Below are 19,519 nucleotides of genomic sequence, written 5' to 3'. Positions count from 1 at the left end.
TACAAAGTTTTTGAAAATTTATGCCACCATTGTGGTCAACGTAGGGTTTTTTTTGGGGGGGGGAGATCTGTGATATTTTAGAATTTCTAGAGATAAATTAAGACACATCTAAATTGGCACAACTGCAGAATTCCATCCATCTAGATAGACATCTTAGAATTATAAGATGCTGCACTTAAGAATGACACTGAAGCTTGACCCTACATTTAATTTATTTTATTAAAATAAGATAATCAGAGGAACCTTAGTTTACAATAAAGGCATTTTCTCAGGAGCAATAAAAACAAAATTAAACCCAAATCAGCAAGAAAAACTGTATACTCAGTTTCTTCTTTTATAGTGCATCTCTCGGAAGACAGCTTCAAATGGGTTGAAGTTGCTGCATGTTTTGCAGAAATATATTGATAATGTTACTTAGCCTTTCCTCATCCAAAAAAGTGTGTCCTTCCACACTTGATACCGCATTGGGCTGCAAGAAACAAGTCAATAGTACCAAAAAAGCTTTAAGTTACTAGAGAAGACCACAGCAAAACTGTGCTTGTCTCCTTCTCTGAGCAGTACTATTCAGAATATATTCCACTCTTCTGCAGAAGTTTTCCTTCTATGTGCAAAATTATTTCTGTGTTGACTTAGCAATTCATTATAACAGATTTCATCTGCTTCGTGAGTACTCTTCGCGGGAGCAGATTTCCAGAATTAGTTTCTTTTTCTTCTCTCAGTTTTGTTTGTAGATGGTCATTTTAGTCGAAATCCCCCAACTTTGCAGTGGCACATGGCATGGGACAGCCAAAAGACAGTACCAAGCTGCAATATTTCTTTCCTCAAATACTGAGACATCCTTGCTATAAAAATATCATTTTAAAAATCAGAATCAGATCCAGACAAAACTGCTAAAGAAATGTCCATCTTTTCTGCTTATGGGAAAATAAGGCTCAAGTGCATCTATTAAAAAAATAGTAATAGATTTTCTTGATTACAGTCTCAGTTAACTCTATCCCAATAAAAGAAGTGGTAGAAAAAGGCAACGTGGAGAATGTCCTTATAGGATTACAACTGTAGAAATCCTTAGCAGCTTGTTCTTAAAACTGGGAGACAGATAATCCCGCCGGCACTGCAACCCTGTACACTGAGGCATTAAAAGCACAATTGCTATGACTGTTTTTCTCTCTCTCATCATTGGTTGAGCAAGAGAGCATGTGCACTCCTAAAAAATAGGCAGCCTTGTGGATGTGAATGTGCATGAATTTATGTCCTCTGTGTGGGCTGCGCGATGCAGGGAAGGTTCAGAAGCACTACGGTTGATTTTGGGTAAAGAATGCTGCAGCAATTCAATGGAAGACAGTATCTGGAAAAAAAACACCAAAAGACCTTCTTGAAATAAAAGTATCCTGTTAGAAACGACCTGCCTGAAAACATTTTTAACCCCAAATCTCAGCTTATTATGGTATTTGATTGCTCTTCAAGACTGGGGCTTGTTTAGTCTGCAGGAGAGAAAAGCGAAGGGAGATGTGATAGCAGCCTTCAACTTCCTGAAGGGGGGTTCCAAAGAGAATGGAGGGAGGCTGTTCTCAGTAGTGACGGATGGCAGAATGAGGAGTGATGATCTCAAGTTGCAGTGGGGGAGGTCTAGTTCAGATAGCAGGAAAAACTATTTCACTGGGAGGGTGGTGAAATCTCCATCCCAAGAGATTTTTAAATCCCAGCTTGACAAAGCCCTGGCTGGGATGATTTAGTTGAGGTTGGTCCTGTTTTGGGCAGGGGGTCGGATTTGATGACCTCCTGAGCTCTTTTCTAACCCTATGATTCTAGAATTCTAACAGTGTATATAAAATGAGGTTCTTTAATGACATTGCAAAATTTTAGTGCAGCTTAGATTATTAATTGTGAAGTGTACAGGGAAGCAGACTCATGCAGGGCCTGAGTCTCAAAAATATTTACCAAGAATAAGAGAGAAATAACATTTCCCAGTTTTCTGTGGACTTATATTCCATCTTCACTACTGAGCTGCAAATTCTTAAAAACATTATTTCTGTAGTTTTTTTGCAAAACAGAATATGCAATAGATCATTCTAGGACTTGTTTAAAAATTAATATTAAATAAAACTCCTACCTGTGGAAATAGAGGCCTTTCCTCCTTTACTTTCTTCACACAATCTGCTACGAGCCTCTTCATAGCTTTGGGACAGTTCTTGTACAGTTTACTGAGGTCTGGAGATGCATAACCTCGACCAACCATAAAAATGATCTAAACAAGGAGGCACAAACATAGATAAACTGAACACCTATAGTGTGAATTATTTCAGTGCCCTTAAATACATGCTTTAACATGGAAGTATTGAAGGCAGGTCCTACTATATTAAAATGTTTGTCAAAATTAATGAACAGGAACCATGGTCCTGCTTTTCCAATAGATGACACTAGCAGTTTAAGTGACACTGCATAATTAATGTATCTGTATATTCTTTTTTATATATTATTCATACTAGCAAAAAGGCTAAAGTGTAGAGCATTTCCTGACAAATAACTTGCAGGAGTTGAAGAGTTCAAGTGACAAAGGACCCTAAATCCAGCCAGAAAGTGTCCAATTCACGTGATTACTCATTCATCTACCAATATATTTTGATTGATCAAAACAAAACAGAATTTTAATTAAAAACTTGTAAAAACACAGGTCCATTTAAAAAGGGTAATAAAGTGGAAGAAGGCTTCTTACAATATTTAACTGCAAAGTATTTTTTTCTTAAGATAAGCTTCTATATTCTTAGTTTGTGAGCCAAGGTGCAAAACAATGTCCGCAGGTTTTGTTCCTTCTCGATCAGCAAAATATTGACTGAGATTTAGCAATACTGTTGCTCAGACTTTCATGGCTCTTAACCAGCTACAGCAGATCAGTAACAGACCAACAAGTGATATCTTGGCCTAAGTTAAGCTAATAACACACAGGATTTGGTCTCTATATACAGAATAATAAAAATATTGCAACTGTACCACACATATATAATTGAAAACTGCTAAAGTTCTCACAGAAAACCAACTGCCTAACATTAAAAAAAGTTGATGACATAAGAGTCCGTTTACAGTACAGGAGAAATGTTCCATCCACTTCAGAAATAAATACTGGTATTTATTTGAATGGTAATAAGACAACCTTGTTAATACTATTGATAGGCCAGTATTTTACAACAGGGATGGATGTTCAAAGCTTTCATATAATTCATTACTAAAGCTTCAAAAGACAACTCAAATCACAACACTGGAGGTAAAGCTGGCTTACGAGTTAAAGTCTGTACCATGCCAGTGCAGATTACTGAGGGAAATATCCATTCATAAATAAATATGGCACCTGAATATAGCAACACATTCAGGAAAATATTTTTTTATTAATATGTTTTCAATTTAGTAAATTCCAGGATAGTTCCAAGTGTCAAGATTTCTAGATATTAATGTGCTACCTTCCTGGAAGAAAATCTTGCCCCAGAGCCTCTAGTGGGGTCTCAGTACGAGCAATGGTGGCGGTGCTGTCACAGACCCACTCCCTGCAGCAGGTTGATCTGGAGCAGCACCCATGCCCCAGATGGAGTCAATCCCTGCCCCAGACACTGTTTGGGGATCGGCCTGGGCAGATTCTGCCTCTCAAAAGGCTGCAGCCAGAGCTGAGTGAGCAGGACCCTTGGGAAGTGGAATCTGCCCAAGCTGAGCTGCCAGGTGGCTTTGCTGGTTCCCGAACAGTGTCCAGGGCAGGGAGGCTGGGCGAGGGCAGAACCTGTGGGATGCAGAGTCACATGATGATGTCACTCTGTCATCCCACATTACACTTTTTTATATATAATATATAGAAATATAAAATGTGGACACTTGTTGCACAGAGTCAGTAAACAAAATCTCCAGAAATACAATGCATGACCAGAGCTGGATGTTTCTCACCTGATCTCGGTTGTTAATATGGGAGTATGGCAGTTCTCCTGTCATCAGTTCATATAATACTATTCCATAGGAGTAGACATCTGATTGAAAACTAAATGGGTTATTATCTTGCATCCGGATCACTTCTGGTGCCTTTGAAAAAACAAATTAATAACTACATTAGCTTGGAAGGAAAAAAACACATTAGCATAAGACAGGATAAGTTAATTCTGTACACTAGTAAAGGAATTTAAAAAATGACTGACAGATTTTGGTAATCACTCCATTTACTCTGCCATGGATCAAACCTATTATTACACTGGATGATGATTAAGAGAGAAACATTTACCTGTTTACCACAAGATAAAATATTTACTGTTTTTACTCAGAATACTACTGTATGTGTGAAAGTGGCAAAATTAACCATAACTACTGACTCAGTGCCGTCACTATCAATTTATAATTTAAAATAACCAGTAAGGCAGAAGGAGCAATTTGCTTATCTGAAAACAACGACAGCCTGAATGTGGTTTCAGTAAATCTGCAGTTGTCCTGATATCTAGACAGGCAAATAAAAAATAAAAAAAAAATCTCTCTGAAGAATTTCTCACTTTGCCACAAACATGTATTTTTAAATATTAACAACATATATGCACATATATTGCTCAGGCTTCAGACCAGAGAAAAACATATTACAGGCATCAGCATATTCTGCGAGCCTTTTAAAGCTACAGAGTAAGCGAAGTGAAATATGGGACCTTTTCCCAATAGTGGACATGAACTGAAATAAGCAGCCCACAAAGTCAAACACATCTTTGTACTTCACCTATTTTCTTGATTTTCTTTTAAGTGTGCTAATTGAACAGAAAAATTTAGTTATGAGAACAATAATAAAATATTAGTAAGGGCTTGTTCTCACTTGCTTTGCTATCAACAGAAGCAGGATCAAGCCCTAAATTGGGACCTTTATGAACCACAAAAACCCATTTCAGCTCCTACAAGAGAGTTGTAAGTAATTCTTCCTGGCTAAGAATTTGCTAGAATATAACTACCGATTCTAACCTAAAATCAAAAACAGATATTTGAATTTAAGTCCTATGGAAAACTTTAGACAATTTACTTTGCTGGTGTTCTAAAAAGTCTATGCCAAAATGAAAGAAAAATTTCAGACAACAGCCTTGAAGTTTCACTTTTACCAGTATTAGAAATTTAGTCTTACATCTTTTTCTTCATAAAATGAAATTAGCAAAAATAGTCTGACTGGAATAGCATATTAAGTATGTAAAACTCAAACAGTGCTCCTAATACTAAAATGTCCATAAAAAGGAATGTGAAAAATATACAAAGAAGTTTTACTTAACACCTCAGAGAGTATTAATTTTGAAAAAAGATTTAAACGCTTTAAAAAAAACCATGTCACTTTCATCATTTATAATTACTGTAAACTTCTGATAATCCAGGGGGTGCTGGATTATTAGATATGCTGGACTATCGGAAAGGGGAGCTATGAGGGGTCTAGGTGGTGTGGGGGGGATGCCACCCCAGACCCCTCATAGCCCCCCTTCCAATAGTCCGGCTCTGTCCCAGGCGTCCCTGATTCAGCCGCTGCTGGTCAGTTTCAGCAGCAGCTGAATCCAGATGCCTGCAGCAGAGCAGCTGGGGTGCTGCCAAGTTGGTCCGGTAGCGCCGCCCCTTGGTGCTGCGAGATCAACCCGGCAGCACCCCAGCTGCTCTGCCCCAGTTGTCCCCAAGTCAGCTGCCACTGAAACTGACCAGTGGCTAGTCAGTTTCAGTGGCGGCTGAATCGGGGACAGCTGGGGTGCTGCCGGGTTGGTCCCGCAGCACTTAGGGGCAGCACTACGGGACCTACCGGCAGCACTCCAGCTGCTCTGCCCCCAGCTTTCCTGATTCAGCCACTGGTCAGTTTCAGCAGCAGCTGAATCGGGAAAGCCGGGGGCAGAGCACCTCCAATGGTCCGGCTGTCCGGAGCACTTCCGGGTTCCTGATGGTGCCAGACTATCAGGAGTGTCGACCAATGGAGTTTTACTGCGTTTTTTAAATTTTTCACACATTTTTTTACAATGAAAAAAGATTGGTCAATATTTTCTAGATTATGTTCTAAAACAATGCTGCATGATTCACACTGCATGAGGATACTTATGTCAACTAAAATCATTTACTGAATTTTAAATATTTTAATTAACACATGTTAACACTTCTGAATTTTAATACTAGACTACCTGCAATTGCTACTTTAAATGTGAACTCTTGGTTTTAATATGGGCTGGCAGTTTTCATTGTTACTTTACATTTATGTTTTGAGAAAACCAGGAAATACTTGTTAAGAATACAAGGATGCTTGACTAAGATTTGTTTATGGAAGATAAGTACATAAATAATCTAACACACAATAGCAAACAAGAATTTTACCAAAAAATCAATGCTTCATAAAAGCTTTATTCCCCCTTTCTTTTGTGTAATGTTTTTATTTCCTAAAAGTAATTTAGACCTATCGTTCTAAAAAACTGAAATGGTTTATGACAAAACAGGTATCTGCTGCAAGCCAAATGCTAAAGAAAACTTCATATACTCCTTGCTGTTTACTCATTACAGTTAAAACTTTATTTGCCAAAAACTGTCAATCTGAAGTGTTCAGTCATATTTTATTGGTTTTCAAGTGCCCATCACTGTAGTACCCAATTCTTTAGAATTCTTTAGTCAAGTTCTTGGTTCTACAAACATGTGTGTTCAGCATTAAAATTAATATAGGGCATGACAATCCTGCGAATAAATCAAAGAAAAAGACAGAAAATATATTATCTTCTTTAACTACAAGAAGTTAAGTGTCATAAGATTATAGCCTACGTTGAAATATAGCAAACCATAAAGTATTGGACTATAATCTCAGAGAAGTACTTTGTTGGTCTTTGCCAAGAAGAGCTTCTCACCCTTGAATGGGTGATCTTCCACTGTCCTAACAAAAATCACTACTGCGGTTTTCAGGAAACACAAAGTATTAATCCAGCAAAACTGAACATTTTTTAAAATCCCATTATACCAAGGGAATACAAATTAATAGCTTTAATAAGTGGCATATTTTTCTAAAAATTAGAATAATTAACTTTGTGTTATATATCAGAGGGGAAGCGGTGTTCGTTTGAATCTGCAAAAGCAACGAGGAGTCCTGTGGCACTTTATAGACTAACAGATTTATTGGAGCATAAGCTTTCATGGGCAAAGACCCATTTCGTCACATGCGTTTTTGGCTGTGATGAGCTTCCTGGAGCCTGCTATACTAGAATAGGTGATTTTAACAGTATATTTATTTTGAAGCACAATACAAGCAAAATACCAAACAACTTCTAAAGACATCTGATACTTTCAAACCTTTAGGTGGAGCAAGTATTTTGCTACCCTATCAAACCATCTTTAAAAATGATGCAGGATTGACACAAACATTTGCTCTATGCTGGTAAATCACTGTCAGGAGTAGGCACACAAAACAACAAAACACATGACACCCTCATCTCCAGGGTAAGGAGACCAAATATCTGAAGAAACCTACATGCTTTGGAACAACAAAGTACTTTTGAGTAGACAACTAATTAACAACAGCAATATATGAATACATACATTTATAAACGTGTATTTGCAATTTCCCTTTGTTTTAATATATAAGTTTCCATTTTACTGTCAAAACAATTTGACTCACATTATTCTCCAACTGATGAAAAGCAGTTTGAGTTTGCACAAAAAAAAAGAGGCAGAACTGAAAAAAAAAATCAAATATTTTTCTTACCATCCAAAGGACTGAACCAGACAGCTGCTCCACCTGCTGAGATCCACTCCACCTGGATTTTACTGTTGCCAAACCAAAATCTCCTATTTTCACCGTAAGGCCTTCATGAAGAAATATATCTAAAAGGCTGTTTAGGAATGTGTGTAAATCTGATTGGATTTTCTATCACCTTTACCAAACAAGGAGGGGGACTGTTTGCTGGATGGCAGCAGGAGTCAGGCTCTCTCTACCACACTCTCACCATGACGGTCGGAAGCAGTGGGGAGACCATCGCTGGGGTTAGGAGCCATTGCCCCCAATGTTTGCAGGTTTTGCCATTCCTAGTAGTGCCAGGAATGCATCCACCACAAATGGTGAGACTTTAACGTATAAGTCACACGTATCAAGAAAATAAGTGACATGCAAAAGGAAACTGCAAACTCTTTATTCCGTACATATTATTTAACTGGGCTACCTTGAGGCTACGTCTAAGTTTTATACTGCAGAGCCCACAGCATGTGTAACAGCTAAGATTTTTAGTGGTTACATGGTTACCCTTTTAAATGACTTTTTACATCCCTAGTATATATCCCTCAGTGCAATGTTGTGGGAAGACTGTGTTGATCCCTGTGCATTGGGATTCCTTCCAAGTTCTCCCACAGCCTCCTCAGGTGCTGGGAGCAACATCAAGAGTGGCTCAGTGAGCTCTCCATGCTGAAGAATATGAAAGCAGCACAGCAGCCTATCTGCTCCCCCTTCAGCAGCAGTCTGTTCTCCATTGTGTTCCTTGTGCAGGCAGAACAGGAGCATTCCAATTATTTGCTCTTTCTTTGTTCCCCAAATGGAGCAGCGCACTCAGCTGACAGTTACTTCCCAGAGGTTTTAAAGGAGAGAGGTACATGCCTGCAAGGCAGCAGAGATGAAAACACTGAGCAGAAGGATTAGTGCAGGCACTGTGGGATACTAGTGGAAGCCAGTTCTGTCAACAAAACAGAGACAGTTTTGGCAACAAAATCTGGTAGTGTAGATTTAGCCTCAAAGTCAGTCAATTAAGTTAAAATGGGACATTCCAAGATTGCATATGCACACAGGTAAGGAAAAGTAACTGTATAAATATAAACTTAAACAACAAATGGTCTAGTAGCACTTTACAGACTAACAAAACATATAGATGGTATCATGAGCTTTCATAGGCACAACCCACTTCTTCAGAAAACTCCGGTCATCTGAAGAAGTAGGCTATGTCCACGAAAGTTCATGATACCATCTATATGTTTTATAGAACCACAGAATCATAAAGCTGGAAGATACCTCAGGAGATCATCAAGTCCAGCCCCCTGCCCAAGTCTATGAAGTGCTACCAGACCATTCGTTGTTTTTAAGTTTATCCTGTACAGACTAACTCGGCTACCCCCTGAAGCTTCTGTATAAATACATACATCTTTATGGCTGGGGGATGATTTCCTCTTGATCACTAAAGAGAACTGTTTTTTTAAACAATTGCTGAAATTTAACTTGAACGTTTCAGCCTCACACAAAGATCTTCACAGTCACAATCATATTTATATTCAGTCACCAGTCAGATACCAAGTTAAATCATTGAAAGGCATTTGACTTAGAGAAAGGATACTATTTGATTTCATGTCTCTGTGGATGATATTCTTTGCATGTAAATAGCTGTAAAAAGAAAAAAGTTTTTAAAAATATTTCTAATGTTAATCAACTTAATTTGGCAAAGCAAAATTCGTCTAAATAAAAGTTCATAAAATACAAAAAAATCTGAATAAATTATAAAAATTATACTACTAAGTGTTAGAAGGCTATAGTTCAACTTGTTCTAAATTTAAAATTTGGTGCTAAACACCCTTTGGCTTCATAGCATATATATAATTTTACTAGTCACAATTAAGACGAAAACCAGAATATACCCATGGATTTCTGTAGGTCTTTAATACAGTCATTTTTCGCTTAAGCTTCATTTGCTGTTTATGTAGCAACAGTTCAACATTTGCCTTCAACAGGAATATACTACAAGAACGGTATCATTCATTTCCACACGATTTGGTCATCACCTTTTCTTTTACAAAGGGATGCAACTAATCATTAGTGTAAAATTAACTTTACCTAATTTTTCATTACATGAACCTACATCAACCTAAAATTACACCAGTGAGGCTGAAATCAATCTAAAATTGTTTGCCAATAAATGAAAGGTTAAACTATATCTTCCAGCTTCTTCCTTGGAGAGCAAACCAAACATTGCATATAGCTAATTACAAACTTACTGAAAACTTGTGAACTGCCCCCCATCTCTGAAAGGCTGATAGAGATTGTGTCTCAGATTTAAGAGCAAGAAAAAAAGGTTATTTAAATCCTGAGGCAGCATTGTCAAGAATTTTGTAACTTATTGTAATCTTCCTGCACCCCATGCTGACAGATAATTATAAAGGCATACTACCACCGTAAATATGAGAAACTACAGAGATTTTCTAAATTATTTAGTTGCTTACAATTGGGTTTTAAAATTTATACTGAGCCAAAATTTACACAAATATCTGCCTACCAAAAAACTAAATATATTTCACTAGAAGATCTGATTTTCAATAGAACCCACACAAGGAGACAAAAATTGGGCAAGGACACTGTACTGAAATGAGAAGTGTGGACAGGTTAGACAAACAGAATTGACTAGGACAGGGCTACTTAACATGTGGCCTGCGGCCTGTTTGTTTGCAGCCCGCAGTGCGGTTCGGGTTTACGTGGGGCTCAACATGCGACCTGTGGGTGGGATCCTTTGAATATGGCCTCCACTGGGAACATGGCTCCACAATGGCAAGGCATCTCCCAGGCGGGGTAAGCCCTGAAAGACGCAAGTGGATGGGTTGGCTGGAATAGACGGGTACAGGGTATCGGCATTTCTAGCTCCCAAGGGAGGAGATGCCAAGAGCACCGGACCACTGTGGGACGTGCTGGCTGTTGAGCCTTGTGAGCAGAACCCGAGAAGTGCTGATTGGCTCACACTGACCACATTTGAGTGCTGCGCCATGGCTTAAGGCTTAATCTTTGTATTCATGCCCGTCAGTGTGAAATAAGCTATTTTCATATATTTGCATACATCTTTGCATGGATATGCAACCCCACTTAAGTTGCAGCCCTCAGCATGTGCTGTGAGCATCACTGTGGCCCTTGGAGTTTCCAAAGTCGAGTAGCCCTGGACTAGGACAAGGAACCAGGGGTGAGGCAGAGATAGCACAGGATGGGGCAGAAGGGTTTTTCAGTTCACTTTTTTAAAGACCATTGAAATTACATTAAAAAAAGAAGACACTAGAAAAACATTAAATTTCCAGAATCAGGCATTCAAACATTAGGAAATGCCAGAATTAGAATATCCTGTGCAACCTTAATTCAATCCCCTTCTGCATGTGCATTAGGATATCGTTTCTGATTACATGATGGCATATTTTTCTCCAGTATTTTATAAATAAGTGAACATTTTAAAATTACATGACACAAAGATTTCTACTTGTGTTTTCAAGGTCTGAAAAATTAAATGTTCTGAAATGTGAGTCAGACTCCAGCCAATATTACCTTCCCTAATAATTTGTCCACAATAGAACTTCAGAGTTACAAACACCAGAATAACAAACTGACCAATCACACATCTCATTTGGAACTGTAAGCAAAAACACCAAAAAACCAAAACAATCCCCCCCCCAAAAAAACAATTAAGCAGCCGCAGTGACAAAAAAGAGCAAATACAATACAGCCGTGGTCACCAACCCATTGATTGCGATCGACTGGTCGATCGCAAGGCCTCGATCAGTTCATCGCGAGGCGTTCCGGGGCCCCCATTGTCCTCCACCCCCAAAAAGCCCCACTACCTACCTCCAGTGACAATGGAGGTAGTGGCAGCTTTCCGCTGGGTGGACGGAAGTCCTGAAATGCGCATTACTTCCGGGGGTTCTGGAAATGTACTGGCTGCTTCCTTGCCCCAGGTCTGTGGCTGCTGGGATCTTACTGGGGGAGTCCCCAGAGGCGCACGCTAGGATTTCCCCTCTCTGCAGGAGCGGGGGAGTCGGCCCTGGAGGGGGCATGCTCAGGGGCTTCCTTCCTCCGCGGCGGGTCAGCCATAGAGGGAGCTCGTGCACGGGCTTCCCTGCTCCGTGAGAGGGGGGAGTTGGGCCAGGAGGGGGCGCGCAATGGGAGCTTACCTCCTCTGCAGGGGGAAGGGAAGGGAGTCCTGGGGAGAGGCGGGTGCAGGGGACTCTCCCCCCACTGGCACCCTGACCCCTGCTGCAGAACCCTGTCCCCTGCCCTCCTCCCCACCCCCCGCCGGCACCCTGTCCCCTCTCCCCCACTGGCACCCTGTCCCCTGCTACACAACCCTGTCCCCTGCCCTCCCGGCACCCTGTCCCCTGCCGCAGAACCCTGTCCCCACTGGCACCCTTCCCCAGTACCATTTCCCCTGCTCCCACCAACACAGTTAGGGCCACGTTAGTGAGGCTTGAGGGGTTTTGGAGGAGTTATTTTTTTGCATCTCACTTGTGTGACCCCAACTGACTTTTCTGTGGGTCAGTGATCCCTGATTCAAAAGAGGTTCCCCGCCCTTCTCATAAATAAAAACGATGCAGAAATTTTTTGTGTTTGACATAGTGTTTTATTAAAAAAATGAAGCCTGGCCATCAAACCCCTATCTGGCCACAGCATCATAACACTCCTGCACCACCCTTTCCCTCACACCCTAGATCTGAGCCTATCATACACTGGAACCCCTTGCCCTGAGCCCCTCACATACCCCAACCCAAATTTCTGCACCCTTACATCCACAAGCTTGTGGCTCCATCTAACCCCAACACTGCCCCCAACCTCCATCTGACCCCAACACTGCCCGGCCTGGAGCCCCCTCCCCGAACCAGCATCCCCTTCTCCACCTCTTCCTGATCCAGATTTCCTCCCAGAGCTTTCCTCTCACTCCTTCCCACACCCAAATCCCTCATTCCCACCCCAGAGCCTACACATCCTGTCTCAACCCAGCAAGGGTACGGCTAGACTGCAGGAGTTTTTCAGGATTCCAGAGATATCCGAGAAAAACTCGTCTGCATCCAGGGATGTATTTGTTCTTCCGTGTTTTTAGTGAAAGAGCAAACATGCTCTTTCGGTCACCCCTATATTCCTCTTTCCAAAATAAGGGATTTTTCTGATATTTGGTCTAGTCTAAACAGGCCAAATGTTTGAAAAAAATCTCTTCCAACAGAAGCATTGGAGGAAAAAAAAGGCAGTATAAGGGTTGGGGATAGCAAGTGATGGAGAGGAGGAGAATAGAAAGGGTGGGGCCGAGCTTCAAGGAAGGGGCAAGGCTTCAAGGAAGGGGTGGTAGATCTTGGCTTGTTCTGTCATTTAAAAAGTGATCTTGGGTGTAAAAAGGTTGGAGACCACTGCAATGCAGTATGCAGTTAAACATTAATTACTAAACAAAGGGAAGGCGCTACATAATACGACTTTGAAACTTTACTTAAGTCAATGTTCATTTGTAATTTTTTGAAAGAACGATAATGTTCTGTTCCAAATTACAAACAAATCTCCATTCCCAAGCTGTTCCTAACTGAAGTTTAATATCTATCACACATTAGGACAATGTTTCTTTTATGTAACAGATGTTCCTGAAAGAGACTGGTAGATCAGAATACACAACTTTTAATCCTACTCACTCCATTCCTTGTGCTGTCTGTCGGGCAATATCGATGAGCTGGAACATTTGGAACTTGGTCTCTTGTACATGCAAGTGTTTATACAAACTGCTCCCTTCGCACCACTGTGTAACAATAGCCAGATTATCTTTAGTCATGTAGCCCATGAACAGCAAAATATTAACATGCCGGGTCTTCCTAATGAAAGAAATGGAAAGAACAAAAAACCATCTTTTACAAATTTGTTACCTTCACTGAAAAACGTGTTTCTGCTTCCGCCTGCCAGGGTCTGTACCACAGGTACTCCCAAACTTGGAACAGCATGAGTATGGACGTTAGTACAATACTTAAGTATAAAGTGACGGAATCTAACTCCTACAGTATCTGTAAAGGCAAATTATCATGCTCTTCTATATTACTTAGAAAAAGTTAATTGAAATAGTAGCAAAAGGTCAAAGTGTAGTTTACAGATGACATTAAACGTTCTGAATACAGTGGAGTATTTCATAGCATGATGGCAGACAAATGTAACTTGTGTGGTGTAAAACAATTCATGGAGGCAAAAATAGCTATTCCTAAATATATGAAATATATTGTGGGATTCCTACTTCATTATGGATAGACCTGACAGTGGACACTGCGCAAACAGTTATTAAACTAAGAGGTTTCCAGAGTTGACTAGGGAATGGATTTTAAAAGTACAGAAAATACTATAACATTATAAAAAGAAAACACGCCTTCATATCAAATAATCTGTGCAGTATCACTCACCTGAACTGAAGAGACTGAAGAGTTCCAGAGAATAACACAAAAATTACAGCAGGGCTTACAAAGATTAATATTATTTAGCTCAGAAAGAAGAGTACAAGGGATAATGTATGAGGTATTTAAAATTCTAAAGATCGCAAAACTGACTAGTACATTTACTATCCTGCACCATATGATATGGTGACACTCAAAAGGCAGTAAATGTATAGTCCATAACAAAAAACTCTGTACCATTTACTACACAGAAAATAAATAAAACCTGATATATACACTATTAGAAAAGGAAGAAATATAAAATTATGCAAATCCATGTTATCAGCTCACCTTAATACAGCCACTTCATTTCTGAAGGCCTGAAACTGTTCTGGGGTTGGATTTACAATCTTTAATATCTTTACTGCTACATCCCCTGCAAATATATTTAACATACAAGTTACCAACATGCTTGTCACTGTCTTACAGAGTAGCATTATCACCTCTACACTTAAAAATTAACATACTGAAATCTGAAGGTACAATCTAGTTATCATCTAGGGGAAACGAATTATTGTGAAAGCTTTGTTATCTGACACTCATGGGGAATGAGAGTTGCCGGTTAATTGAATGTGCTGGATATTCAAGCAAAGGGTTAGGCAGCTCGAGGCAGATTAAGGGGGAAGGTGGTGCCTGCTGATGACGTCACCTGGCAGTGCCCACAATAAAGTTTTCTGGTAAAAAAGTGCCAGATAGAAAAGCAATATACAGTAAAAGCTTTGTTAATTAAGAGTTATTTGGGGGAAAACACATCCTCCGCACATTGTATCAAACATAGTATCCACTGTATTTGACAGATTTCCAATAGTAACCCAAATTCTCTTCTCAGTTTTAGTACACAGAAATACCTTTTCTACTAAATTTATAGAATTAGCTTGTTATTCCCTCAAAATGTGTCTAGAGCACAGCAGAATAAACCGAATGAGTTAAAAGTGTAAATTACAGTTAGTGGACAAAGGAAGCATAATAGCTCAGCAGTTTTTAACTATATGATGAATCATATTGCAAAATATTATTTGAAAAGCAAATTCAAATTAACTGGAAGTGAACATCTGATGAAGGAATATAAACAAAAACCAAAGTTAAGCAGCTACTCAGTTTATGTATAGGAGGACTAGTATCCAGTGTTAGCTATTTACAATTACATAACCTGGGTAAATAGAGAGAGAGAGAGAGAGAAAGAGAGAGAGAGGAATATGATTCAGAAAAGCATAATAATAATGGTACGAAGCTGAGCAAACGAATATCAGAAGTAGGGATGTCAGTGTGTAGATGAGTACACAGTTAACCAATAAGTCTGTGCGTATCAGTTTATCTTGTCAACTACACACAGTGGGGGTGGGGGCGGGGGCAGGGGAGAGAGCAGGAGCCAGTGCTCATGAGAAACTGGCTCCCCATGAGCACCAGATCCACCTGCTTTCCTTTCCCTTCCCATCTCCTCCCCTCCCTCCCAAGTGCTGCGGAGGAGGGCAGGCGGGAGCCGATACATGCGAGGAACCGGCTTTTAAGCTGGCTCTGCAGACCTGCCTGCCCCACCACTTGCTGCCTCCTAAAGAGGCGGCCGGGTTAGCGGGGGGATGCTGGCAGGAGCCAGTCCTGGGGGGGGAGCCAGCTTAAAAGCTGATTTCCCCCAACATCAGCTCTGTATCATCACCTACCCTGTCCCCCCGGCGCTGCTGCCTCTATCAGAGGCAACAGCGTGGGGGGAAATAGGGGAGGCTGCTCCAAAGCAGCCTCTGTCCATGGTGGGCCTGGGCTCACCACAAACAGAGGCTTCTCTGTGGCAGCAGCCCCTATGTGTATGGGGGGGAGAGGTAGGGTTTGAGCTCCCTGTGGACAGAGGCTACTGCCATGGAGCAGCCTCTGTCCGCAGGAAGCTCGGACCTCCTCCCTTCCCCATGGACAGGGGCTGCTGTCAACATATGCTGCTACCTCTCTCTGAGGCAGCTGCATGGGGTGGCAGGAAGGAGCTGGGCTGCGCAGGAAGGCAGTCTTTAAACCAGCTCCCCTCATAGGATGACTCCCGCCTGTCATCCTGTGCTGCTGCCTCTGAGGGGTAGCAGTGCAAGATGGCAGGGGGTTCCCAGGAGTGGGGTAGGGAGCGCACTGGCTACCAACCCCAGTCTCAGGGACTATTGAACAGTCGTATAACAGCTAAAATTTCATGCGGTTACAGAACTATTCAATTACATGCCATTTAACATCCCTAGGCAGAAAGAATTTTTAAAACAGGGACTATTAGCCCCTCCAGGTAAGCAGTGAAAATTACCCTCATTTAACATTAGACTGGACATTACACATTAAAATACACTAATAGGAATAATTTTGTATTGGCAGGGCTTCATGAGAGTGAGATTGGTTGTAATCCTCTTGCCAAACAGAACTACAGGGAAGCTGGCTGGGCTAGTCTGTATATAAGAAAACCCAATGACCTGCCTCATGACAAGCCTGTTTATAGCATCTCACACAATTTTATGGTTACTCCTATTTAACATTGCCAAACCGTTTACATTAAACAAAGTCCTTTTAGGCATAGGCTTATCTGAAATTATAATGGTAGAGTAATGATTTCTCTCTCCAGAGCCTTTATAAAAAGATTACTCTGCCAAAATTCTGATCCGTTATTTCAGAGGAAAAAAATAGAATTTTTGCACTACCCAGCAGGAATAGCAATGGATATTGATAATATTTTCTATGTTCTGTATGTTATTTAAAATCATCATAATTATTTGTATTATTGTAGTGATCAGAGGCCCCACCCACATGTGGGGCCCCATTCTGCTAAATGCTACATAAACATACAGGAAGAACTGCTGGTCTGAGGAGCCTTCAATCTAGAAATAAAGCAAAAACAAAAAACAAAACAAACAAAAACCAGTGGAAAGGGATACAACACAAATAATCAATGTGTTGGCTGACCATCTTCTCTACTTAACTTTTCTTTACTTCTGAATTAGCTACTGGACTGGAGCAATATCTACTGCTACCAGAGCTTTTTTGTATAGAACCCCAATGGGGGCTTTAACAGGCTCCAATCAGCCCCCTTTTTCCTTTGTCCTCCTCTCATACATATAGTACTATTAAGGAGGGGCTCAAGGGAAGGGGCTGGGATAAGAGGGGTGAATGAATCAGGGTTGTGAGGTGGGCAGGAGCCTGGATGGTGGGAGGTGACAGGTGGTGGGAGGGCAGTGTGGGGGGGAGGGAGGAAGCGTGCAAAGTGCCTTCCCCCTCAGATTTGTATCAGGACTGCTTGCTCTTCCCCTTCCTCTCCCTGTCAGAGAGCGAGAGCAAAGTGCACAACTTGTCTGCCCTCTACGCTTCCCAGCCAGAGTGAAGAATGCAGCAAACTGTACTTTCCCCTTATATCCGGATGTAGATGAACAGCCATCAATGTCCCCACATGAATCTGGAGAGGGGAAGACTTTAGGGTGCCTGGGGAAGAAGCTGTAAGGAAGGATAAGAAGAAGCTGTATACTGAATTTGGTGGTCCTAGCTCTTTCCATTTATAAGGAGTTCTTGAACAGACAATCTCTCTCAAATATATAGTAGAGAAACAGGGCAACCATTATATACTATTACTAACAGATTCAGTTCGGAACAATAACCTGGCTTCACAATGGAGTCTCTGTACAAAATGTTTGTTCATTCTTGCTCCTAAATTTATTCCCAATTCTGTGGGAATATTGATATCAAAGTAGAAATCCTCTCACGAGGCCCTACTAAACTCCGAGAGGCTCTGGGAGACAGACCCATAGTCTCCTATAGACAACCACCTAACCTCTAGATGATTCTTACCAACAACCACAGGACATACCACACTAATACCAACCCTGGTACCTTCCCTTGCAACAAACCCCGTTGCCAGCTTTGTCCACATATTCACTCTGCTGATACCATCATTGGACCTAACCAAGTGAGTTATAAGATCAAGAACACATATTCCTGCGCATCCAGAAATATAATTTATGCTATCATGTGCCGAAAGTGTCCGTCTGCTATGTACATTGGACAAACGTCTCAGACACTTTGCCAAAGGATCAATGCCCACAAAACAGATATCAGACAGGATCACAAAGAAAAAACAGTTTCTTGCCATTTCAACCAGCAAGGACATTGTCTCAACGACTTGATTACCTGCATCCTGCTTCAAAGGCCTTTTAAGACTACACTTGAAAGAGAATCTTCTGAACTGTCATTCATGCTTAAATTCGACACTTTAAACTTAAGTTTGAATAAAGACTCTAATTATCTTACCCATTACAAAGAGAGCTTCCCCAATTATCACCTCTAATATCATTAGCTCTCAGACATTTACCTCCCTCCCCCCATCTTCCATCTGTTCTGAAATTTGATTTGTCCTTTTCATAGGTGTTCATTTTTTTATTTGTATCCTTTGGTATATATGGTTGAGACAATTTTCTTCCACTATTTGATCTGAGGAAGTGGGTCTGGCCCACGAAAGCTCATCACCTAATAAACCATCTTGTTAGTCCTGTTTTTTCTCTTTGATTCAGGCTTCCAAGAAGGCATCTGCACTGCCTCCTCGTCCTTCCTAGTGCCGCATGAGAGCACAAGATTTGAATTCTTCTTCACACCCCCAACCCTCATTTCATTCTGGTAACCTTAAGATTTCGATCGGCTTTTTTTGGAATCGGAAGGGGGCGTGTGTGGAGATTAAACTCACAGCTCCAACAGGTACATTATTTCTTGGGAGTCTTTTTAGTCAGACATCCAGGAGATCTTTGTGCTTCTGTAACTAGAAGCAGTAGCTTGTTTTCTATTACCATCCAACCTCTTGCTCCACTATCCAAGAAAGGCTATGTGGGACTAAGGGCAAAAGAAGTTACTCATCTAGTGCAGTAACAATGATTCTCTGAGATGTGTCCTCATATGGGTGGCCACATCCCTGCACTGCTGATCAGAGAACTTTGGAAACTGCGTGTCCTGCCCGCACATACGCCGCTCCTCACCCCTATCATGAAGCTAGCCATTGTGCAAGGGAAACCCTGAGTTTCTTTACCACAGAGTCAATGACAAGAACTCTGGGGCAGAGGGGATGAAAGAGCCTCATGCAGAACTCACAGGACGACACATCTTGAAGAACCATTGTTATTGCATAAAGGAACTTCTTCTTTGAGTACTGTTCCTATGGGTACTTCACTGTAGGTGACTCCTAAGCAGTGCCCACCACTGGCTTCAGTATTGTGGCTCCAAATTTGGCATCTGAAGCCAAATCCCCCCAGAATAGCATAGTGTTCTGTGAAAGTATGTGCACATGTCCAAGGAGCTGCTCTGCAGATTTCAGACATATGGATATTCTTGGAGAAGACAAACAAGGAGACCGACCTCA

The 19,519-nt window shown here is 41.0% G+C and overlaps 1 protein-coding gene across 6 annotated transcripts in view; it reads right to left on the bottom strand.

The window, feature by feature from the left end:
• Positions 1-201: 201 nt before the first annotated feature.
• Positions 202-19,519, bottom strand: part of RAF1 (Raf-1 proto-oncogene, serine/threonine kinase) — an 85,427-nt gene continuing 66,109 nt past the window's right edge. For all 6 annotated transcript variants that reach the window (XM_075939643.2, XM_075939645.2, XM_075939642.2 and 3 more), the window contains 7 exons: positions 14,461-14,545; positions 13,390-13,566; positions 9,312-9,358; positions 7,703-7,821; positions 3,925-4,056; positions 2,111-2,245; positions 202-1,345 (listed from right to left, as the gene is read on the bottom strand). In XM_075939643.2, the coding sequence (XP_075795758.1) occupies positions 1,205-1,345; positions 2,111-2,245; positions 3,925-4,056; positions 7,703-7,821; positions 9,312-9,358; positions 13,390-13,566; positions 14,461-14,545 (836 nt within the window). In that variant the 3' untranslated portion in view covers positions 202-1,204. The remainder of the gene's footprint in view (positions 1,346-2,110; positions 2,246-3,924; positions 4,057-7,702; positions 7,822-9,311; positions 9,359-13,389; positions 13,567-14,460; positions 14,546-19,519) is intronic.

This window comes from Pelodiscus sinensis, chromosome 11 (genome assembly GCF_052426305.1).
Source record: "Pelodiscus sinensis isolate ZL-2025 chromosome 11, ASM5242630v1, whole genome shotgun sequence".
Taxonomy (NCBI): Eukaryota; Metazoa; Chordata; order Testudines; family Trionychidae; genus Pelodiscus; species Pelodiscus sinensis.
The sequence above is the reverse complement of the archived record's forward strand: the minus strand, read 5'-3'. Positions and strand labels throughout refer to the sequence as shown.